Source organism: Eleutherodactylus coqui, chromosome 1 (assembly GCF_035609145.1).
Source record: "Eleutherodactylus coqui strain aEleCoq1 chromosome 1, aEleCoq1.hap1, whole genome shotgun sequence".
Taxonomy (NCBI): Eukaryota; Metazoa; Chordata; class Amphibia; order Anura; family Eleutherodactylidae; genus Eleutherodactylus; species Eleutherodactylus coqui.
The window spans coordinates 208595355-208621076 of NC_089837.1; the positions used below are offsets into that span (position 1 = coordinate 208595355).

Below are 25722 nucleotides of genomic sequence, written 5' to 3' on the forward strand. Positions count from 1 at the left end.
CTCAGAACTTAAATGCAAAAAAGACGCCTTCATATAAAAAAGGCCATTCTTGGTTGTCAAATGAAAGGATATAACATGGAAATCCATGTGCATGGGACCCTAGGACTCTATTACATACAGCAAGTTGCAAAGAAACATCATACAACTTAGTAATTAAAAATTTGATATACATTTTATTTCAAGGATTGCCAGCATCTCACAAATATAACAGGTTAGTTTATTTATTTCACAGAAGTTTATTTTATCAAAATCAAAAGAAAACAAAAAAAAAACACTTTTGTAAGTATTCCTTATCTGATTAAGACTTTGCTCACATGATGTTTACAGCCTATGTTCAGAGGAGCTCTATGGATGTATTTAGTGTTTCCAGCAGGGGCATGTTCTGGTTCTGAACAGGATTGTGCTTATTTATTACATCTTTTATTGTTCCCGAGCGATATAAAGCTTAGCTCTGTTTAGTTGCTCTGGATAGTTTTGGTAAGTGAAGTCTGATATGTCGTCTTTAGCACTTTATACCTTTTAGGCCTTGTTCACACGAGCGCTGTTTGTGCGCAATAGAGGCACGCACAGAACACGCTTCTATTAGAACCAATGGTTTCCTATAGAACCGTTCAGATGAATGAATTTTAGACGCGCAAGAGCCTCGCAACTAACAAAGATAGGACATGTGAGTGCAAGGTCACATCTAAGCTCCGTGGTGCGTGCAAAGATAGTACCTAACTAGAGATGAGCGAGTATACTCGGTAAAGGCAATTGCTCGAGCGAGCATTGCCTTTATAGAGTACCTGCCCGCTCGAGATGAAAGGTTCGGGTGCCGGCGCGGGGGAGCGGTGAGTAGCGGCTGTCAGCAGGAGGGAGCGGGGGGGAGGAAGAGCGGGAGAGAGAGATCTCCCCTCTGTTCCGCTCTCCCCCGCAGCTCCCTGCCCGCTGCCGGCACCCGAACCTTCAGTCTCGAGCGGGCAGGTACTCACTAAAGGCAATGCTCACTCGAGCAATTGCCTTTAGCCAGTATACTCGCTCATCTCTATACCTGACCTATCTTTGGTGCGTGCTTTCTATAGACTCCTATGAGAGCTGGAAAAACATGCATCCCACACCTTGGATCGTACAAACGGGCTAATTCAAGTAGCTGGAATTAACCCGTTCACACGATCTTTAGTGCAGTATAGCCACGATCTTTTCACACGCCTATACTGCGCTACAACAGCGCTCGTGTGAACTAGTCCTTACTGAAATCCAGGCTTTGGCTGGTGGGGATGGGTTAGAACATCTTCATTCAGTTTGGTGATCTTCAGTGTCCAGCCCCACTGGACTGCCATTTGTGACGGACATAGTGTTGGAAGCAACACAATCATTCCTTTCTCTCCTACTGACAACCATTTTAGTTCTCCTTCATATCCAACCAGCTGAACCTGAAATAGAGAATATAATTTGCATCAAACAATGAAAAAAGTTTCGTTTACCATTATAGTTATTGACACAAATCAAATTACACAAAGATGCGGATTAAAAAAAGTGTATTATATTAAACAAAGTATAAGGCAGACTACCTTACCTACTGCAACTAGCTCGGCTTTCATTTTAAAGAGGAGCCATCATTAATGTTCCGGTTACTGGGACCCCACCATGTCCAAGTAAAAAGTTAGATTAAAAAACCTCTTCGGTCACCCCCAACATAGTTTAAATGGACAAGTCAGCAAATTCTCTAGACAACTGCATTTTTCTCTCATCTCCAGCCCTCAAGTATCCCAAGGCTTCCTGCATATGGGCTGGTTTGGATTCCGCCCCGGCAGCAGCGGCGTTCGCACGTACCTGGTTTCTTTTCGCTTCACCTGTACTGTGGATGGTCTGCACGACTAGCTATCAGACTTGCACAGTACAGAATTTTTTTTTTTTAACTCCTGCTTCTCCTGCATCATCAACTTGATTAATAAGTAAGCAAACAGCAACACTGCAAGTACTGCTGGGAGTCTAGAATCCTATTTTCACAATTATTATTAAGAAATTCTAGTTTAGTAAAAAGGTGTCCTCTGATTAGGATCCTCATCTCTTGGCGATAGTGTTGAGCTGCTATAAGGAGCACCTTTCCCTCTAGATGACCTGTCCTATAGCGTACAGACAACACTTTAGCCTGAATGGGCACTTAGTAATGCTTCCTTTCTATTTGTGATGGTACTGCAAGGTAACCAACCACTGAGGGCGGCTTCGCATGGGCAGATTCCAATTGCGCAATATGCACGGAAGAACCACAGCAAAATGCTTGCATTGCATAACATGTAAATTCGCTTTTTCGTTCACACTCGTGGATATGAATTTCTTGAGTACAGAAAATAAAAATTTAAAAATTTTTTAAAAAGTCGCAGCATGTTCTATTTTGCTGCGGACTCAGTGTGGATGGCCTCAATTGAAATCAATGGAGGCCGTTCGACCCGCAGCCCATACGCATTTAAATGCCCTGATTGGGGCATTTAAATGCGGGGGGTCCCAGACTGCTACCCTGTGATGAGAGCGCGGGGTGCCGTGCAGTTACCATGGCAGCCGGGGGGCTTCTGAAAGGCCCCAGGGCTACCATTGCAGATTGGGAGGGCCACGTCCATAAGGGGTTAATATATTTAAAAGAATAGAGCCAAATAGCGACCCCTGTTGTACACCACTATTGAGCATGTACCATTTATAACCACCATCTGCTTTCTATCACTAAGGCCCCTTTCACACGAGCGTAGATCGGCCGCCGTTTTTACGGCCGATATACGCTATGATCTGATGCATTGGATTCCAATACAACAGATCAGATGGCCATATTCCCGTGGTGTAAAAGCGCCTGGCTGGGCCAATATAGCGCCGAGTGCTTTCACAACAGGTCGAAAAGATAGCCCTGGAACCATCTTTCGCGCCAGAATACGTCGGCCACTGCATGGGCTCCTTACACAGTGGCCAGAGAAAGGAGGTGGAAGGGAGTTTAGCAGCATGACTGCTAAACTCCCTGCCTCTTCTCTCCTCTCCTCTCCTCTCCTCTGGCTGTTTGCAATCGGTGGGGAAGCGGCAGAGCTAAGCATTCACGCGTTTTTACAGCGACGGCGGGCGCACACCCGAAAAAAAACCTCATACGGCCATGTAAAAGAGCCCTGAAACAGTTATTTACCCACTTACATACATACATTCCCACCCAGACCAAGCATTCTCATTTTATATACCAACTAGAGATGAGCGAGTACACTCGCTAAAGGGCAATTACTCGAGCGAGCATTGCCCTTAGCGAGTACCTGCCCGCTCGGGAGCAAAGATTCGGCTGCCAGCGGCGGGCAGGGAGGAGCGGAGGGGAGATCTCTCTCTCTCCCCCTCTCACCCCTGCTGGCTGCCGCAACTCACCTGTCACCCGCGCCGGCAGCCAAACCTTCTCTGCCGAGCGTGGAGGTACTCGCTAAGGACAATGCTCGATCGAGCAATTGTCCTTAGCGAGTATACTCGCTCATCTCTAATACCAACCTTTTATGCGACACAGTATCAAACGCTCTTGGAAGAAGAAAAAAAAACAAAAAAACACAAGGTATACAAAATTCAATGGCTCTTCCTAGGAGAGTGTAGAACTTACCTCCTCACAGAAGCTGATCAGGTTGGTTTGACAGGAGCGACCCTTCATAAACCCATGCTGATATGGAGTTATACAACCATTATCAATGAGGTCCTTCAGGATGGCATCTCTGAGAAGCCCTTTAAACATTTTATCCACAATGTAAGCAAGACTTGCCGGCCTGTAGTTTCCAGGTTCACTTTTCGATCTATTTTTGAATATCGGCACCACATTTGCTATACGCCAATCAAGTGGAACAAACCCAGTTCCTATAGAGTCCTTAAATATAACAAACAGTGATCTGTCTAGCACATTACTTCATTCCCTTAAAACTGGGGGTGTGGGGTGGGAGTGTATGCCTTTGGGAGCCCGGCGATTTAATCTTTATAGAGTAGCTCTGTACTGGGGTAAACTGGTGACATTTAGTGGAGCGTTTACTTCATCACTCCGCATTGCACATGACATTTCATTTTCCTGAGTGAATACACTGGCGAAAAAACTATTTAACAGATCTGCTTTCTCCTCAAAGGGCCAATACTTTGGGGTCAGTTTTACTCTCTTTGATGATGAGCCTCTCTGTCCCCATCTTTGGTGCTTTCAATTGCTTTTTATATAAATTATTTTTCCTCCTTATTGGTTTTGTGCTTCTTCTTCGTTTTAGTAATTTAAATGCTTTCTTTTTCTTGTTTATTGCCCACTTCACATCTTTATTGAGCCAAAGTAAGCATTTAAGATGTTTTTAAACATTTTCCTATTTATTGTGTGTACTCTTATTGTTGAGGACATTGTCCCAGTCAATGAGGTTAAGGATATCTTTTAACGGTTTGAACCTTGCCTTCCTAAAGTTTAGTATATTTGTAGCTTCCCAATAAAAACACCCTAATAAAAGACAAATGAAAATTCATTATATTATGGTCACTATTTCACAAGTGCCCCCCAACCTGCACCCCTGTCATTCTGTCAGGTCTGTTGACAGAAACATACAGTAAAAATATTGCTGCAAAACCCAACACTTACGGGCGAATCCAAAATAAAAAGCTTGCTGAGGTTGTGTGGACGTGATTTTTAAAAATCTGAATCCCTATAATGTCACATATGGTCTTTGTGGTTAAGAGCTGTTCACACTGCGTTGTTACAGTTAGCGAATATCCTGGAAAAGCTGATGTACACACTAAAATGTATCCATAGGAGCCCGTTAGTCAGCAGGCGACCAAAAGACAGCAACATACAGGTCTGTAGTAACTGATGGCTGACAGGTCACATCACCGCAGCCACGATCTCCTTTCTGTACAGTGTCCCATACACTTAAGTCATTTGCACTGTGTTCAACAATCCGAAACTATTACTGACCTCTGTCTTCTCACTAGATATGGGTTCTCCTAGAATTATCTTACAACTGGTGGGCCACTTCAGGAATATCGCATACACAGACTGCTCTTGAGATTTACATGTATACCTGTTGAATAAACACTGCATTAGCATTCCTAAAATCACAGATATGAATATAACAATACTTAAATATTATGTAATTTTTACATTTAATACATTAAGTATAGAATAATAAAATATAACCAATTGTTAGGTCCTCCTCTAGCATGTCAAAACCAATCACCCCCCACTGCCATTTAAAAAATGAATGCGATTTAGACAAAAAAAAAACCAAAACAAAAAAAAAAACAAACCACACAGCAGTGGAGCTTCCCCAAACTCCCGCTGCATAGAGTATTAGAGCCACAAGATCTGATGAATTACTAAACTGAACACTATGCTTATTAAAAGTGATTTTGTGACAGCCTTAACACTAGGCGCATGGAAATGGGCCAAGAGTGCCACAGAAAGCTTCGCTGCTGGAACTTTGTACCCAATATAGTCTATACCACATCCAACTCACAGTAGTCTCTCGTATCTATTTTGCCAATTCTTGGTCCACACCTCATTATCCACATCCGCTTAACTCTACCTCATTCATTTTCTCACTATCTCGGAAGTCCTCCACACCTGCTTTTGCTTCCTTGACGCTTCTGACCAATGCCACCCTTTTTCACACACATTCCCATATTTCAACTTCCCAATTCCTATCCCTTTAGTTCACGCCTTACCTCTCCCGTATGCCATTTTTGTCTCAATAAGTATTCCCTTTAAACCCAGATTCACCCATTCTACGTGCAGTCAAGAGCACCCTCTCATCTGCACTCGCAATTCTTACCATTCAGTATGTGCCCAAATTTCCCACCTAATTGCCATGGGTATTTAAATCTCCGGCCAGCCGACCTCAATATTGACAACTTCACTAGCCTCTCTGCCTTCATACCATCCACCAGTAAGCACCACATTTCCACCCCATCAACTTTTTCCCCTTTCTTACCCTCTGCCATCCTTCCATCTGAAGAACCACCACCCACGCACATATGCTTCTCCAGCTGGCCACCAGTCCTCCTAGCCTTACTCCCTACTTTTTGCAAGCTTCATTATTTTCATCTTATTTTGTACTACCACTGCCCGCTGCTCATTCTCTGATCCTACAATCACCTGGATCCTACTGCTGTCCCAGTCCCCCACTGGTCTCTTCCCACTTTACCCACTCAACGTTCCCCCCCCCCCCCCACCTTCATTTCCAACATCTGCGTTTCATTCCTCAGCTCCCCTCCCTCCTTTTGCACCGCGGCTTCTTAATGTGGACACACTGCGCCCACCGTCACCCAGTTCCCACCACCCTCCCTGTATTTCCTCGAATCACCCACTCACTGGTCACTTTCATTACCAGCATGTGTCCTTTTGCTCCATTCGCTAACTATTCGGTTCCAAATTTTCTTAGTCCTCATCATTATCACCTTTCTCTGTAGCGCGTTACCTGCATATAGATGTCCCACTTTGTTTCCCCATTTAGAGCCCCCTGCTAGTCCAGTCAGTTTTTAAATTGTAATATTATATTTTTGCAATCCCAGTCTCTCTCCTTGGTCTACACATCCGCCGTTCCTTCTCATAACTATATCCACTTCTCTCTAGTATTCCCTTTTGGCACTTAGAGACCAGATGGAAATGTTGTTCTAAGTGATGAGTCCAATATTGCTCCCTCAAATTTTTCATTACACTCATAATGCGGCCACTACTGTCTTAACAGTATGAATCTACCTTGATTCCTGTCCATGTAATGGGGCATTCCAGTCAAGCACTTTTTGATGCAATGTCTGTAACTAACTAGCCACTCAAGCATACTCCCGGCTTTACAATTTGCTTGCTATGTTTATATATACCACTCTTGGTATTTAAAGGGGTTGTCTCGCGGCAGCAAGTGGGGTTATACACTTCTGTATGGCCATATTAATGCACTTTGTAATGTACATCGTGCATTAAATATGAGCCATACAGAAGTTATTCACTTACCTGCTCCATTGCTAGCGTCCCCATCTCCATGGCTCCATCTAATTTCGCTGTCTTCTGCCGTTTTTAGACGCGCTTGCGCTGTGCGGTCTTCTGCCTGGTGAATGGGGCCGCTCGTGCCGGAGAGCTGGTCCCACGTCGTCATCGTAGCGCCGATCAGCCAATGAGGTGGCTGTATCGGCAGTGGAACGCGGAAGACAGAAGAAGAAACTCCACGGTGCACCATGGGAAGACCCGCGGTGCACCATGGGAGAAGACCCGCGGTGCACCGTGGGAGAAGACCAGCGGCGCCATCTTTAAAAGAAGAAATGAAGAAGCTGCAGAACGCTGATGCAGGTAAGTGCAATGTGCTTTTTAAAAACTAACACATGCTTTCTTTTTCACAGGGCATAATGCAGGGGTCCATTTAAAAAAAAGGAAAATCGCTTTCGCCGCGAGACAACCCCTTTAAACCAATGAAGTTAATAATTATTGTTAGCCTCAGTCTTTGTACTAGAATTCGATTTTACATGAATTAAATTACCATGTTTATATCTCCTGTATAAAGTTACTTATATTTTTACGTTTCTTATTTTACTATGCTGCAATTTTTTAAAGTTTGTTTTCTTATGAGTTTATTTTTTTCCCTTTACTTTCATCCTTTCCTCATCTTATTTACCATTGCCCATTCGTAGTATGTTCTCCAGCCAAACTCATGAAGGGGGTCTTGCCCAGAAACACATTCTAATGCTGGTTTATAAATGTAAGTACTGGTTGCCCAATAAAAGGAGACGTTGATCTTCAATCACCGTAGTGTATTGACCAACTCTAGAGAGTTGCACCAAATTACCAGTTCTTGCTCAATAATTCTACTGAAAATATAGCTCTTACCAAACTCCTGGTGTAATTGAATCATTCTGAGCTCTCCAAGGTTTTGTACTATAAATGGCTTCTCCATTAACTTTAAGCCATTTTCCCATCTGTTTCAGACGCTCTTCAAATACAACAGGGATCCGACCATCGTGAGTGGGACCAATATTCATTAGCAGGTTTCCACCACATGATACAGTTTCAACCAACTCCTGTTGAGATGCAAGTAGCACGTGATTACTTACCAGTACACATAACTTAGTGCAAGAATACCAAATCCCTGAATACTGCCTCAGTGACAAGTCAGACTGACTCTTAACCCATGAAAAACTATTTTCGAATAAAAGCAGCAAGAAGAAAACTGGAGACTTTCAAAGACAATTCAGCAGCATCAACCACTTAAAGAGGAATGTATAATTTATATACACACATACATACATATACACACACACACACACATACATACATATACACCTATACATACACACACACAATTTTTTTTTAAATTAAAATAAGATTGTTAAAACGGAATATATTTCTGCGTTTTTTTTAAATTTTTTGTACATGACTATGGGTACTGCTATCTTGCGTGCACTGCAGTTAACAGCATTTAAGGATATGCAGCCTCATAGGCTCTAGGCACAATGGCTAAGAGGGGACCCACTGACTTCTATAGGAAACTGTTCTTGGCATGCCCTGTGACCTGTGCAGAGGTCATTGTGTAAGGAGGTTAGCTGTGACTCTGGATACCATGTTCTGTATATACAGGTGTTACCTTTCACTGTAAGGGCTTATTCAGATGGGTGTATATCGTTCAGGTTTTCACACCCGGCCAATATATGCTGCGCCTCCCTGCAAGGCGAGTAGGCGGGACAGGACAGGAGCTAGTGCACTGAGCTCCCGCCCATCGCCACTGTTTGCAATGGGAGGGGAGGGACAGGGGCAGAGTTAAGTTCAGCCCGCCCCATTACAAACTGGCGAGGGGCGGGACCTCCCATCCCACCTCCTCCCATTGCAGGGAAAGACAGTGTATATTGGCTGGGCGTGAAAACCTGACCTGACCAAAGAAGAATAAAAAATAAAATCAAAAACCTAAAAAATACTGTTTAAAAAGTGATGCTTCGGTCCTGGAGAAACAAAGATGGCCGCACCACTTACTAGCTGATGCACATTAGTAGTCTAAGACACTACATGCTGCTGTGACTGGTTAGTGCTGCTTATGTGGGCAGCAATGGTTTATCAAAGCAGGTGTAGTGTCTTAGACTAATGATGCATACTAATACACAGTGTGCATCAGAAGCGGTGTGGCCATCTGTGTTTGTCCACACTTTTAGCTGTCCCTTGTGTTATGCGGAAGTTGTTTTTTCAGCAGCAGCATTTTGGGGTACATATCACTTACTGATCAAGTTTTGTCAACTGGCTTTTCTCTCACTTTATTACTGATGATTTATCCTCACGACATATCATCGTAGTTGATCAGAAGGGGTCCAACAACTAGGATTCACAACGATCAGCTGACATCAGGCCAGCTGTCAGTGCTGAAAGCAGACAGCTCTCTCCATAGTGCTGCAGCCATGGTTTGGTAATGCAGGCATACCTCCCACTGATTTAAATGGGAGCTGCGCCTTCAATAGCAACTCCTGCTGCACTATAGAAGAACTGTCTGCTTCCGGCTCTGATCGCATTGGCAGTGAGCCCAGCAAACAGCTGACCAATGGGGAGCCCAAGTGCTGGACCCACTCCCATCAACTCTTGATGACCCATCATGAGGATAGGTCATCAACAGTAAAGTCCTGGACAACTCCTTTAAATTCTTTTTAGGAAAAAAAAAAAAAAAAAAAACACCCCAGCAATTCCATGATTTTTAAGTTTTACATTTTGTATGGTTCACCATGCAACATAAATCTGTTACCCTTATTCTGCGGGTCAGTATGATTACGGCCATACCAAATTCATATAGTTTAATATTTAACTACTTCTGCACAATAAAATGAAATAAATACTTTTGCATTGCCATATTCTGAAAGTTATAACTTTTTTCTCCATCAATCAGGGGAGGGCGTCCACACAGCCAAACTTAGCTGCATCTTTAAGGTGTAAACGTTTACATGCCAATCAATCATGTTAGCTTTCTGCATGTACTGCATTTAGGGCGCTTTCACGTGGCAGTGTCTATGTTCAGTTTTTCGCGAGCCAAAACCAGAAGTGGAGAGGAAGTATAATGTAAAGATTTGTACGTCTCCCGTATTTTGGACCCACGGCTGACATTAACCCTTTCCAATCCACTGTCTGCCGTCTTCAAACATTCTGATTGAAGGCTGTACAGCTCTAATGTCGGAAGACGTCCGGCAAGGTATTCTCACTGTATATTACTGGCCGCTCTGTTGTTGGGGGCCTCTCAAGGCTATCCCATACCGCAGTACTTGATCTAGCCAGCAGATGGCGCCATTGTATAATGGCAGAAGGAGAAAACCCCCTAGGAAACCCTGAATCCAAAACTGGATTGCAAAGGGTTAAAACTGCCGGGTGAAAGCGCTTAGAGTTACGCTTACCTGTACCAAGTCTTCAATCGTCAGTAATTCAGATATTAAGGCATTCCTCCGATATCCCCAGGAGCACTTGTCAATCGTCATACAGTTCTCCCATTTGTGAGGTAGTAGGTGGCCAGGGTTATAGCGGTCAGTGCACGTGTAATAGCCACCATGCTTACAAATGCAGCCAGATCCCCAACGGTCATTAGTAACTACGATATCTTTAACCGGACTAAAATGAGTAGAAAAAAAAAGGATATAAGAACATTTGCTTGAAATTATCTGTAATTGAAATTTATTACTGCAAAAAGTACAAGAAACATACAAAATAAACATCATGCTTAGGGCTTATTCCGACATGCGTATATCGGCCGGGTTTTCACGCCCGGCCAATATACGCTGTCTCTCTCTGCAGGGGTAGGAGGCGGGCCGGGAGCAGTGCACTGAGCTCCCACCCCCTTTCTGTTTGCAATGGGTGGGGCCAGGCTGCACCCATTGTAACTAGTGGCGAGGGGTGGAGAGGGGGCGGGAGCTCAGTGCACTGCTCCCGGCCCGCCTCCTACCCCTGCAGAGAGAGACAGCGTATATTGGCCGGGCGTGAAAGCCTGGTCGATATATGCACATCGGAATAAGCCGTTAGTCTTAGAAGGCCTTCATACATAGCAAATCTGCTGTGGACTTCCTGAAAACTTGAAGCCCAGAGCTCCATGTGAAGGTTTCTGAAATCTCCTCCACATGACATGTATAGTTAACACTAGACTTTCCATTATTTTCAGGAACATTGGAGGTCCAAAATATCAAACAGACAATCGCATATCTGATATTCCATTAAGATGTTGTGCATGAACTATACAAATGGCCAACTTGCCTTTCATTGTAGAGCCAAGCCAGGAAGCCAGTGCTGTTCCAGTAGGTATCTGGGGCATCGCCATCTCCATCTGACCAAAGAATTTCTGGTTTATATTTCATTACAATTTCATATAATTCAGGCAACGATTTGCTATTTGGGAAGTAGCATGTTTGGAACGCATTCTTTTTATCGGCCAGAAAAAGAGGGTTGAACCACTCAAAAAGAGAGTGGTAAAGTCCAAAGTGCAAGTCTGTATGCTGCCGGATGGCATCTGCCAGCTCACCAACAAGGTCACGCTTTGATCCCACATCTAAAGCGTTCCAATTCCAAGAAAATTTGGAGCCCCATAGGGTGTAACCTTTAAAGAAAACAATGTTTGATTACTGAAATCTTTTCTACAACATAGTACAAGATCTGTAAATGCAGTAGGAAAAAAAAATTTATAGGATTTTGAAAAAATTTATAGCACTTTTTTTATGCCATTGATCTGCAATAGAATGTCATCATGAATTTCACCCTTTCCATGTGCAGTAAACCAGCATAACACATGCCTATGTGCTGCAGATATCCACTACATCTGAATGCGCTCTAATTGGAGGAGATAAAACTACTGTTACACGATGACTTGCTGGATGTGAAAAGGAAAGCTCCACATTTGACAACTTTCCAATTAATGCATCTAAAATCAATCAACTTTGCAAATCCTCTTGATACAAAATGTCCCACAATTTTCTGTTCACAACTTCTATGCCTCCCAACATTACCAGACCTCACACACACAGTCTAATCCCACTAAAATACACAGTACAGGTAGTCCCCAGGTTATGACCAAGATAGGTTCTGAAGGTTTGTTCTTAAGTTGAATTAGTAGGCAAGTTGGAACTGGTAATTTTTTTTTAAACTAACTCCAACAAAAAAATAAAAAAAATTATTTAGCTTTGTTTTGCTGTCTGGACAGGAGTTATTTCCCTTTCTAAGGCCGGCTGCATACGGCCGTCACGGCGCCCCCCAGAGACCCCCAAACTTACCTGTGGATCCGGCGTCCTCGCTCCCGCATAACGCTTCGGCGTGATGCGCTGGCCACGTCACGCCCACCGTGTCACATGACGCAGCCGGCAGAGAGGCGATTTCACGCTATCTTCCGCTGTGCTACAGCGGAAGATAGCGTGAATGGACGGCTTCCATTGACTGCAATGGAAGCCGTCCGCGCGTACACCCGCAGCAAATAGAGCATGCCGCGGGTGAGGATTGGAGATTTCAATAGAACCTAATAGCTGCGGGCAACGCAGCGGATTTTCGCCCGAACTACGCGGCGGAAATTCGTCCGTGTGAAGGAGGCCTAAGGCTGATTTCACACGGTTAAGAAAATCGCACGAGATTTGCGCGTTGCAAAAAACACAAATATGAATCCCATGCTATTGAAAACAATGGGAAACACTTGTTGGTCCTCTGACGCTGCTGAAGGCTGCACCGGATGATTGCTACTTCACAGAAGTCAAGGGAGGTGGTTTTCACGCATCAGTATGAAAACACATTCTGGCGAGTGAGATATCGCACGAGTTTTTTGGACTAATATCGCCCTCTCCCATGTGTAGCTAGGAAAGGGTGGATTTCCTTTCACTTTCAGGAAGTGAGATTAAACTTCCACATCACACAAACTAAAACTAAGGGTCCTTATTAGAGATGAGCGAGCATACTCGCTAAGGGCAATTGCTCAATCGAGCATTGCCCTTAGCGAGTATCTGCCTGCTGGAGAGCAAAGATTCGGCTGCCGGCGGGGGCGAGCGGGGAGGAACGGAGCAGAAATCTCTCTCCCCCCTGCTCATGGCCGCAACTCATCTGTCACCCGCGCTGGCAGCCGAACCTTTTCTTCCGAGCGGGGAGATACTCGCTAAGGGCAATGCTCGCTCGAGTAATTGTCCTTAGTGAGTAGGCTCGCTCATCTCTAGTCCTTATACACAAGCCAATAAATCATTCACATTCCCGCATCCAGCCTGAATCTTAACGATTATCTTTCAGAGTAAATGGATGGCCAGGCTAATTCATTTGATTCTCGTCTGTCATTCAGTTTTTGTATACAGCAAACTGAACAGCAGATCAGCCCCTGTATACAGTCAGTTATTCATTACGAACGACTGCTTGTTTATTGTGAATGGAGGCAGGCGGGAACGATTAACAGCTGGCTTTACCTCCATTCACTAGTGATGATTGGTAGAGGATGATTGACTTCTTGGGGAGGTTAGGACTCGTATTAAAGAGTCAGTCTGATTCACCTGCTGGAGTCAGTTTCTCGATGTAGGCACTTGGGGTGAATGCACACAGGCGGATTTGAATTTTGAAATCTGTAGTGGGCGACCGCCCTCGGATTCCACAGCAAATACCATTCATAGCATGCACATGAGCAGAAATCAATTACGTTTTCCGCTCACAGATGAAAAAGAAATCACAGCATGCCCCATTTTCCTATGGATTCCGCACGGACGGCTTCCATTTAAGTCTGGAAAGCAGGAGTTTAAAAAGAAAACAAATCTGTACTGCGCATGTCTGACGGCAAGCTGTGCGAACATTTTGCAGTACAGAAGGTAAAAAAAAGAAACCAGGTACACGCGGACGCATGCGGAATCAAACCCGCCCGTGTGCATGTGGCTTAAATGAGGCTTGCACAGCGCTTTCCTTTTTCTCATCATAAATAGTCTTGTAGCACCTCAGGCCTTTGGTAACTGTAAGGTCTCTGTCACACGTGTGACAGTGATATCACCATTACAAAATCGCAGCGATATTGCAGCTTGTAGTGTGAGCGATGCGTTGTTGTGGAAATTTTTTTTTTTTTAAATCATTCATTGCTGCTGTCCGCGATTTTGTTGCAAAAATGTTAAGTCCTACCCCGAAACTAAGCCCTAGCTGCATTCCATAATAAAACAAAAGGGTACGTTTGCCTAGCAAGCTCGGTCCAGGTCCTCCTGTCCTTGTTCGCCCACAGAAGTCCACTTCCTGGTTGCTGGATTTATAAATCTGATTGGCTGAGCAGCTCTGGATGAACCAATCATGTGTGAATTAGAAGCACCATTTGTTCCAAACTCCTCTCATATTTGTCTCTCTCACCTCATCCCAAGCATCAGCAATATTTATGATGGCATCCTAAATTTTAGAATTCTTTTAGAACGCTCTAAAGGTCATCTCATCATTTTGGGTAGCCCCGCCAGTTTTGGGAATGTCCTCTGTAAATAATAGGCCTTAAAAGGAGGTTATGACTCCCTGATCCATTGGTTGAAGAAGTGATGTGGCATTGGAAAGTAGAAATACAACCTTTGGGCCGGTCTCACATGACCGGATTTGAATTGCGGATTCTGCGATCGTATGATCCACGGTAATACGCAGTTCAATTAAATACATTGGATTCCACATTTCCGCTCACATTAGCAGAATCCGCTCGTGGAAAATAAAATGCAGCATGTTCTATTTTACTGTGGAATCCGCGACCATAGAGTCCATTGTGCTCTATGGTCAGGGATATACCCGCAGTGCATAAGCAATTACATATGGGCTGCGAGTACCCACAACATCGCTGAGCAGTGGCGCGGGAGATACAAACAAACAAAAAAAGCTGTACTGCGCATGACTGCCTGTGTGCCTCAGCGGTCATAAGCAATACATATACGTGCCGTACGCAGGGTCACGGGCTGGGCTCACAGCCGGAATCTGCTGCAAGCCTCCCGTGTGAGCCCGGCCTTACACTGGGGTGTATGTCATCTAAAGTTTTTGGATGTCCAGGGGCACTGTCAACGTCAGCAGCAGGGATAAAATGGTTCAAAAACTATTCTTGAGGCAAATAACCTCCGTTGTCACTAATATTTTGGGAAAAATCACATGGGCACTTGCTGCTTCATCTTGCACTTTAAAGGAGATGTCCCGCGCCGAAACGGGTTTTTTTTTTTTTTAACCCCCCCCCCGTTCGGCGCGAGACAACCCCGATGCAGGGGTTAAAAAAACCACCCGCACAGCGCTTACCTGAATCCCGGCGGTCCGGCGTCTTCATACTCACCTGCTGAAGATGGCCGCCGGGATCTTCTACCTTCGTGGACCGCAGCTCTTCTGTGCGGTCCACTGCCGATTCCAGCCTCCTGATTGGCTGGAATCGGCACGTGACGGGGCGGAGCTACACGGAGCCGCTCTCTGGCACGAGCGGCTCCATAGAAGACTGCTGAAGACCCGGACTGCGCAAGCGCGGCTAATTTGGCCATCGGAGGCCAAAAATTAGTCGTCTCCATGGAGACGAGGACGCTAGCAACGGAGCAGGTAAGTATAAAACTTTTTATAACTTCTGTATGGCTCATAATTAATGCACAATGTACATTACAAAGTGCATTATTATGGCCATGCAGAAGTGTATAGACCCACTTGCTGCCTCGGGACATCTCCTTTAAGGCCGGCTGCACACGAGCGTGACGGGCTCCACTCCGGAATATTCCGCGGTGAAGCCCGTCACGGCGCCCCCCAGAGACCCCATACTTACCAGCGGATCCGCCGTTCTGGGTCCCGCATGACGTTTCCCCGCCCATCGCCGCCGCGTCACATGACACGCCCACCGCGTCACATGACGCGGCCGGCCGTGTCATGTGAAGCGCCGGCCGCGTCATATGACACGGCGGCAGTAGGCGGGAAAGCGTTTTCACGCTATCTTCCGCTGTGTTACAGCAGGAGATAGCGTGAACGGACGGCTTCCATTGACTGCAATGGAAGCCATCAGCGCGTACACCCGCGGCAAATAGAGCATGCTGCGGGTGAGGACGGGAGATTTCACGGTGCGGAATTCCGCACTGTGTGCCCTGAGCTATTAGGTTCAATAGAACCTAATAGCTGCGGGCAACGCAGCGGATTTTCGCCGCGAATTACGCGGCGGAAATCCGTTCGTGGGAAGAAGGCCTAAGACTACGCAAATTTGCTTTTTAAGGCGATTGAACCAACCCCTACTTGCAATAAATTCTTCATTGCAATCATTTCACTTGTTATATGAGCAGCTTTTAAATAATTGAAAAGGCTTGAAGACTTTTCTTGCATTAAAGAAAGACAGATAGGCATATAACGTAGCTTTTGGTCTTCTATCCAAATTGTCAAAAGCCTTTCCATCTTGATAATTAAACCACTGCGCTGCTGGGTGGTAACCGTAACATTCGCTGGGGGGGGGGGGGGGGGGGGGGGTCTGGCCTTTCACGTGCATTATTCTAGCTCTATCTTTTAACCCCTTAGTGACTAGTCCATAGTGTTTTTATGTCCTAGCTAAGTGGGCTTTAATCCTAGAGGACATAAAAACATGCATCCTCTTGGAATTAAAGCCACGTGGCCTATGAACACGACAGCTCCATGCTGCTGGTTCCTGGAGGTAGCTGACAACATGGAACTATCATACTGGGCCGCAGGGAGCCCTCTCCCAGGGAGCCACCCCCTTCCCCTGCAATGTGATCGGCGCTATCCAATTGCCGATCGCAATAAAGTCAATAAAAAGTTTAAAAAAAGTTAAAGATTCAGCTGCCCTGCTGGATCGGATCCATCAAGGCAGCTGAGATTACTCACCCGTCTTCCATGAAGTCCCGCTGAGAACTGGTCCTCCGGAACCCGACGCATGACGTCACGCGCAGATGGCCGGGAACCTCAGCAAATTTGAAGTCTCCTGGCTCCCGAAGGTAGCCGGAAGGCAGATGTCGTCCCCGGGCCCATTCACGCAAAAGTGAAGTGAAAAGTGTTTAAAAAGTTAAAGTTTCAGCTGTTCCCCCATGGGTCCATGGGGGGCAGCTGAAAATACGTACCCCAGTCCTCTGTGATGTCCCACAGTGATTGGGACCTGCCACAGGTTTCTGTGCAAGCGCCGATGTGGCACGCATGCACAGAAAGCCCGGCAAATTTAAAAACTGTCTGCACCCAGCTGTCAAAGATAGCAGAGTTCAAGGAGATGTTACCGTGGACCGCTGTATGCAGTTCCCAATCACATGATCACTCGTCTGCACGTCTAACCAAAGCCAACTTCCTGTAATGTACAGTACCAGACCCGAATGAAGAGGCGGGCACCCCTTGTCTGCACGTCTAACCAAAGCCAACTTCTTTAACGTACATACAATACTATGAATCAGACCTGAAAAAGTGGATGCTCCTCAGTCGCTTATGCCCGTGTATTTCATCTGCTTCTGCGGGTTTTTATGTGCACAAATACAGTGAGTATTTGCGTATGCATAAGGGCACATGCATTTGCGCAGCAAATACGCTTGTGTGAGGGGGCGCCAATACTGAGCCTCCCGTTCATAAAAAAATTTGATGATTACTAGGGGACCGCCTGTATGACTGCAGGATCATACTGTACAGATTTGATTGATGTCTGTTACGATGAAGACGCGTTTCAGTATAGCAGCTGAAAACACAACATTAAAGAACAATATGATCAAGAACATTTGTGAAGTTGCTTAATTTTCCATTTGAGATGCATTGGGACAATAATCAAATGTGATGCAAAAGCCTACCTGGAATATATAAGGGTATTGCATTAACAGAATTAGCACTTAGTCACGCGAGTTTCAACCTCTCCACGATTTACCTGAAGGTGCATTAGCACACATGGATTTAGGACCTGTAGGCTGAAATCGGTTATAAACTAAGTACAAAGGTAAAACGTAACCCCCCAGTATTTACCTTCATGATGTTTTGAAGTGAGGACAACATACTTGGCACCCGACTCCTTTAAAAGGTCTGCCCATTGCTGGGGGTCGTAGAATTCTGCAGTAAATTGAGGCCCAAAGTCTTCATAGCTGAAGCCTGGGGGGTAATTCTTTGACATAAAACTGACATAGGGCTCCAACTTCCTTCCTTGCCAATACCACCTAAAAATAAAAGAAAGAATATAATCTTTCCTCTTACAAATGTAGCCAAGATTAGCCCTTTAGCGACGGCTGGGTAAAACAGCCGGCACCCTTATTGTATGGCGCGGATTCGACCCTTGATCCACCTCCATACATACCCTGAAACCACCTTCATTTCTATTTTATTAACTTGGCTAGATTTCTAGCCTAAGGGCCCCTTCACACTGGCGAGAGTGATATCGGGCTGCGAGTCATATCGCCCTTGCCATCAATGTGAAACCCGTGGATGTGAGGAGTTTTCACATGGAAACGACCTTGGATCACTGCAGGGATGAAGGAATCCCCCACTGTGGCTGTCACAGCCACGGGACTGGATCGCAGAATTCTCCTTTTGTTCTCAATGGAGCTGCCGACCCCACTGAAAACAATAGATTTTTTTAGCATCGAGCCATACAGGAAAACATCACTAATGTGAATGAACACTCGTCTCTGCAGCTTTTACGTTCTGATTCATCGTCAGAAAACCGAGCAGAGAATGTACGGCATCCGAGTACTACAGCTGAATGGGACAAGAACGGCATTCCAAGAACACCGAAGAGGCCAAAGCAGGATGTGCTTCATCACAGATCGCTAAATCATCTTCCTAGGACCATTGTCTCTGTGATATGCCACCACTCTCGGATGGGACCGCTCCCGTTAACAAGCCTCTATGCCAAACAGTTTCTCATTTATCTCAGTTGAAACATTTTTTATTGTGAGTTTAATATTTTGGACAATAAATGTGTAAAAGTGTTTTTCTATGTATTTAAGTTGGATCTGTTCTGCTTTCCTCTTTGCCATCAGCCGAGCAGAAGACAATACTCCATATATAAATATAGATTCTTGTTACCAAGGGAAACTTCTAAATTAAAACCCGGTTGACATGGAGGACACGTTGCAGGGTTCCTGTGTAGACGACAAGCTCGTTATTTGTTTAGAGAACACAATTCCCGGCGGTCCCTGCAGTTATTTCTATGTGTAAAGTACGAAGCTGGCGGTAGGCACCCCGGGGCGCTCGTGTCGGTACTATAATGATTTGCTCAATAGTCGTCATGTCTAAATGCTCAGCCATCGTGCACTATGCGTTTACAGTTTGTTGGTCGCTCGATCCGCAGCAGAACCCGGAGGCATTAAATGGCGTGGTTTCAAGAACAGAGATGTCAAACTCATTTTTTTCTAGAACATGGATTTTAAAATTTGCATGTAAAACAATCCATGATGTAATTCATACATATAAACAACGGTGTGGATTCCCAATGAGTGGAATAGGATGCAAAAATGGCGCGCACATTCCGTGCCAATAACACCATGTGAACGAGGCCTTAAATAGCTCACAGCTGAATTTCCACATTTCCAGCATGATCGCACCTGTTTGATTCTGCATGTTGTTTCTATGGAGAAAAAGGATATTCCCAACACTTTACAGTCTCTCCAGGGAAGGGACAGCAAGTGCGCACAATCCATATCAGAGCTGTTCATAGACAGGCAGCAAAAGTCTCTGTGCCCTTTTATATGGAACAATGGTTGTTCAAACAATACATTTTCAGTATAAATTTGGGAAGGAAGTGAATGACCAACAGAGTATCAAGGATAGGTGGAGGAACTATATGCCTGCAACCACATACCTAGACCATTGCGTGATGTGGAGCCTGTGGACTTTCAGCTCTCCATTAAGGAGTCAGAAGTGGTTATGGCAATGAAACAACTAGCCAAAACTAAAGCACCAGGCATAGATTACATACCAGCAGAGCTAGTGCTGCCAGTACCAGTGAAAACCAACACAGCACTGTGCCAGGCAGTATGGGCATCCATACAATGGCCACAGGACTGGAAAAGATCTGTCTTCATCCCTATACCAAAGAAAGGCGACGCCCGGAATTGCTCCAACTACTGAACAATAGCCCCCATTCCGCATGCAAGCAAGATCCTTCTCAAAATTATACAGGAAAGTCTGAGATCAGTAGTTGAAGCGGCACTCCCTGAGGTGCAGGTAGGATTCTGGTGAAGACACGGCACCCGCCACCATATTGCAAACCTGCGATGGAGCATGAAAAAAGCTCGAGAATACCAAAAGAATATCTACATGTGCTTCATCAACTACATCAAGGCCTTTGACTGCACTAACCATGACAAGCTATGGCAGGATCTGCAAGAGCTGGGTGTATCAGCACATCTAGTCAAGCTAATAAAATCACTTTATACCTATCAAGAAGCCACTGTGGGAACACAGTATAGGGACACAGATTGGTTTGGGATCTGACAGGGCTGCATCTTCTCGTCCTTGTTTAACCTATATGCAGAAGTGATCATCGTAAAATGGGCCTAGACGAATTGGAAATCGGGGTGGAAATAGGTGGAAGAAACATCAACAATCTCCATTATGATGACACAACTCTGTTTGCAGAAACAGAAGCAGGTCCGAAGCAGCTGGTATAGAAGATTAAGGCCTCCTTCCCACGAACGGATTTCCGCCGCGTAATTCGCGGCGAAAATCCGCTGCGTTGCCCGCAGCTATTAGGTTCTATTGAACCTAATAGCTCAGGGCACACGGTGCGGAATTCCACCGCGGAATTACGCACCGTGAAATCTCCCGTCCGAACCCGCGGCATGCTCTATTTGCTGCGGGTGTACGCGCTGACGGCTTCCATTGCAGTCAATGGAAGCCGTCCGTTCATGCTATCTCCCGCTGTAACACAGCGGAAGATAGCGTGAAAACGCTTTCCCGCCTACCACCGCTGCGTCACGTGACGCGGCCGGCCACGTCACGTGACGCAGCAGCGGTGGGCGGGGAAGCGTCATGCGGGCGCGAAGAAGCCGGATCCGCTGGTAAGTATAGGGGCTCTGGGGGGCGCCGTGACGGGCTTCACCGCGGAATATTCTGCGGCGGAGCCCGTCACGCTCGTGGGCAGCCAGCCTAAAAATGAAAAAAAATGGGCCTCTACCTGAATTTAAAGACTAAAATTATGTTGACTGCAAAAAAATGGCCAAATTCTAATTTAAAAAAAAACAAAAAAACGACAATGAGGTCATGGAATGCGTGCGAGACTTCATCTTCCTCGGTTCAAAAATTGACCAGACTAGAAAATCTATGCCAGAGATAAAACGTAGGATAGCATTGGGGCAAAGTACAATCCTAAACATGGATTAGTAGGGTTATCGGTATAGCAACTAAACGCAGGATAGTGGAAACGACCGTTCTCCCCATAGCCATGTATGGATGTGAAAGCTGGACTACGAAAAAAGCTGATGGAAGGAGGATTGATGCGTTGGAGCTGTAGTGCTGGTGAAAGCTGCTGCATATACCCTGGATGGCGAGTAACAAACAGAGAAGTCCTGAATCATATAAGACTCGATGAATCACTGGAAGGCAAGACGGCCGCCCTCAAGACTCACGGGAGGACAAGACGGCCGCCCTCAAGACTCACGGGAGGACAAGACGGCCGCCCTCAAGACTCACGGGAGGACAAGACGGCCGCCCTCAAGACTCACGGGAGGACAAGACGGCCGCCCTCAAGACTCACGGGAGGACAAGACGGCCGCCCTCAAGACTCACGGGAGGACAAGACGGCCGCCCTCAAGACTCACGGGAGGACAAGACGGCCGCCCTCAAGACTCACGGGAGGACAAGACGGCCGCCCTCAAGACTCACGGGAGGACAAGACGGCCGCCCTCAAGACTCACGGGAGGACAAGACGGCCGCCCTCAAGACTCACGGGAGGACAAGACGGCCGCCCTCAAGACTCACGGGAGGACAAGACGGCCGCCCTCAAGACTCACGGGAGGACAAGACGGCCGCCCTCAAGACTCACGGGAGGACAAGACGGCCGCCCTCAAGACTCACGGGAGGACAAGACGGCCGCCCTCAAGACTCACGGGAGGACAAGACGGCCGCCCTCAAGACTCACGGGAGGACAAGACGGCCGCCCTCAAGACTCACGGGAGGACAAGACGGCCGCCCTCAAGACTCACGGGAGGACAAGACGGCCGCCCTCAAGACTCACGGGAGGACAAGACGGCCGCCCTCAAGACTCACGGGAGGACAAGACGGCCGCCCTCAAGACTCACGGGAGGACAAGACGGCCGCCCTCAAGACTCACGGGAGGACAAGACGGCCGCCCTCAAGACTCACGGGAGGACAAGACGGCCGCCCTCAAGACTCACGGGAGGACAAGACGGCCGCCCTCAAGACTCACGGGAGGACAAGACGGCCGCCCTCAAGACTCACGGGAGGACAAGACGGCCGCCCTCAAGACTCACGGGAGGACAAGACGGCCGCCCTCAAGACTCACGGGAGGACAAGACGGCCGCCCTCAAGACTCACGGGAGGACAAGACGGTCGCCCTCAAGACTCACGGGAGGACAAGACGGTCGCCCTCAAGACTCACGGGAGGACAAGACGGTCGCCCTCAAGACTCACGGGAGGACAAGACGGTCGCCCTCAAGACTCACGGGAGGACAAGACGGTCGCCCTCAAGACTCACGGGAGGACAAGACGGTCGCCCTCAAGACTCACGGGAGGACAAGACGGTCGCCCTCAAGACTCACGGGAGGACAAGACGGTCGCCCTCAAGACTCACGGATAACAAGATAACATTGATGTTTGCCATATAATGCAAGCACATTACACTAGGAAAATCTATAATGCTCGGACAGATCAGTGGCAAAAGAAGCCCTGGCCGCCAAAGAACACGATGGCTGATACTGTCAGAGCGGATACTGGCATGGATATCACACAACTGAAAGAAGCCGTGCAAAACAGAAAAACATGGAGGGAGGCAGCCTTTAGGGTCGGGACCAACTAACAACAGAAGTACGTTTGCATACGTTGCAAAATCTGCAGCAGAATTTATTAAACCCCCTGTGGACCTGCAGCAGAGGCCCCCAGCTATTCTGCCGCGGCGTTTCCTGCGGATATCGTGAATGAGGCATTTTTCTATGCAAAAACACCTCACATCTGTGAAATCCCGGTTTTCCTGCACAATAGAGGGTTGCTGGTGTTTTCCATTGACTCCAGCTCCCGGCGTGCGAGCACGAGGCGAGGTCTCCAAGGTCCCATCGAAAACAACAGGCAAGGTGCTGCGAAAAATAGGACATGCAGCGATTTCTTTACCCCGCAGCATCACTGAGGGGGGCGCTCATGTGTAGGAGCCATGCTGAAGAATGGAGTTCATATTGCATGGGTTTTGCGCTGGTGTGCACGTAGCTTCAGCATGCCCCGAGGCCTGTCAGACACACGGATTTGCGCACACAATACGCAATGAATAAAACCCACTCATTTTAATTTGTTTGTTCACGTCTGCATATTTTGCGCATGTCTTTTGTTTCCGAAAAAAAAAATAAGCAACATGCTCTACTTTTCTGCTTATTTGCGCACAAAAATAGCACCTAATGAACTAATTACCCTAATGGCCCACGTGACAATGAGTGGCAGCACGCTGGCAGGTTTTTCTGTGCACAAAGTACAATAAGACACTTGTGCGCAAATACGCAACCCCCATTGCGCAAATGTGCTCACCATGCCCGTGTGACCGCCTTAGGATGCAGTAAACACCAAAAATGCCTTTTTTTGCCACAGCTTTGGCCTCACCCTGATTTTTGAATGGAGTCCGTTCTATTTTGGACATTTAGCGAACCTCATCAATGGCGACGAATGCTAAACTGCGCTGTTTGGCCACGGATGTAAGTGCAAGTAAAATTGCGGAGCTTTGTCAAACGCTTGTGTGCAGGAGACCTTACAATGCCTAATGCAATCCACCCGCTGCATAATCCGCACCATAATCCAAAGCCAAGCCGGCCGGTGTGAATGCCCCACATACAGCAGATGACCGGGCCCGCTCACCAGAACCACTCGCTGCCGAAGCTGGGGACGGAGAAGACCCCCCAGTGTATGAAGATGCCGAACTTCACATCATCGAACCAGTCTGGAATCGGCCGGGCATCCAAGGACTCCCAGGTGGGCTCATAGGGGACTGTAGCAGCCGCAGGCTGAGCGGGGGCGAGGAGCAGAGCGACCACCAGGTGGAGCATGTTCCCAACGCCCACCGGCCGCACTTACTGCTGGCGCTGTGCGGCTTCTTCCGGGTTTCGCGGGGCTCGGTCATGTGACGGCTGCCGTGTAATGAGGAAGCTGGGGGCTGCCTGTGTGCTGACATGTTAGAGCTCACAGCAGTATGAGGGCAGCGCTGCAGTGTAGTGGAGGCCGGCAGTGACTTGTAGGGTTGTGGATAGCTCATAAGCTGCTCTCTGCAGGTGTAGGGCCGGGACTGCCTATGGTTACCAGTTAATGTCCAGTGCTGGAGTGATATCCAAGTGCTGCCATGCAGTGACTAATACCACTGCCCACACTGTCACACGGTATGGGGGCTCCTCTGGACTCCTGGAAACGGGGTTCAAGAAGAACCCCAACACTAGATGTAAAACAGTGCGAACAGACCCGAATTGTGTCCAGCTGTCCGACCATAAACCGCCCTCCCGCCATGACCCGCAGACGTGCATGGGGTACAATGTAGTAGAATATGTGAACTCTTCCACAATGGAATTAACTGCAGCCCTCCAGGCGCTCGCACCCTGGCGTCTGACTGGCGTCGAGTGTTTTTTCAGCGTTTTTGTGCGTTATTGCTGCATGTTTTGTGTAGTAACCGCAGGCAGGGTACACGGATGATGTCCCCACCAGGTGGCATAGTAAGTAGCGGTAAAAACACTACACCGCGTTTGTCACGCACCCCATTCATTTCAATGGCGACGCACAGCGTGCGCTATAACGCTCATCTGAGAAGCTCCATTGAAATGAATGGCAGCGTTAGTACAGCATTTTAGCGAGTGTTAAAAACGGCCACAAAACGCTGTAATAAAATGCCTGTGTGAGAGCGGCCGAGGGCGGTTTAACAGAGCCGAGAAAATCGCGTGGGCTTTGTGTGCTGCGAGACATTTAAATGGGGTCATACATATGGGTGATGTTTGCCTGCATGGCACATTGCATTGAATGGCTGTGATTGGTTCATCGAGCGCTGCAGTGATTGGTTCATCGAGCGCTGCAGTGATTGGTTCTGGAGCGCCGCGGCTCAACCATTCAAAGGAAGTGCTTCCTGGAGGCGAGGTTTTTGAAACCCCGCCTCCAGGAAGCGCTTCCTGAAGACTACAAGCAAGTGATGGAGCTGCATAGGAGACGTGCGGCGGAGCGGACAGCGCCTCTTAGGTCATGTATTGGGTTTTGTTTTTTTTTTTGCAGCTAAGGGTAAGGGCTTATTCAGATGACCGTATATCGGCCAGGTATTCATGTCGGATGATATATGGCGTCTCTCCCTGCAGGGGGAGGAGGCTGGAAGAGCCAGGAGCAGTGCTCTGAGCTCCTGCCCCCTCTCCGGCCCTCTGCACTATTTGTAATGAGAGGAGGCGGGACAGGGGTGGGGCTAAGTTCTGTGAATTAGCTCCGCCCCATCTCGCCTCACCTCATTGCAAATAGTGCAGAGGGCCGGAGAGGGGGCAGGAGCTCAGAGCACTGCTCCCGGCTCTTCCAGCCTCCTCCCCCTGCAGAGATGGACGCCTTATATCGGCCGGCGTGAATACGCGGCCGATATACGGTTGTCTGAATAAGCCATATGGCTTATTTTCGGCGTAGGAAAACACAACAAAAGAGCGCTACAAAGTCGTGATATT

General features: G+C 47.0%; 2 protein-coding genes across 2 annotated transcripts in view; both read right to left on the reverse strand.

Moving 5' to 3' along the window:
• Positions 1-25722, reverse strand: part of ADAT2 (adenosine deaminase tRNA specific 2) — a 628714-nt gene that overhangs the window by 60388 nt on the left and 542604 nt on the right. The window lies entirely within an intron of this gene.
• On the reverse strand, positions 151-24150 carry FUCA2 (alpha-L-fucosidase 2). Its single transcript, XM_066605465.1, has 7 exons — positions 23906-24150; positions 17861-18048; positions 11201-11540; positions 10354-10564; positions 7823-8013; positions 4922-5027; positions 151-1412 (listed from the first exon to the last, which is right to left on the reverse strand). The coding sequence occupies exons 1-7, from the start codon at positions 24091-24093 to the stop codon at positions 1227-1229; spliced, it is 1410 nt and encodes a 469-aa protein (XP_066461562.1). The 5' UTR covers positions 24094-24150; the 3' UTR covers positions 151-1226.

Coding starts and splice junctions, on each gene's coding strand:
- FUCA2 (XM_066605465.1), bottom strand. CDS start 24,093: ATGCTCCACCTGGTGGTCGCTCTGCTCCTCGCCCCCGCTCAGCCTGCG. Junction 11,541..17,860: donor CACTTCAAAACATCATGAAG/GTAAATACTGGG, acceptor TTTTCTTTAAAG/GTTACACCCTATGGGGCTCC. Junction 5,028..7,822: donor TCAATTACACCAGGAGTTTG/GTAAGAGCTATA, acceptor TTTATTCAACAG/GTATACATGTAAATCTCAAG.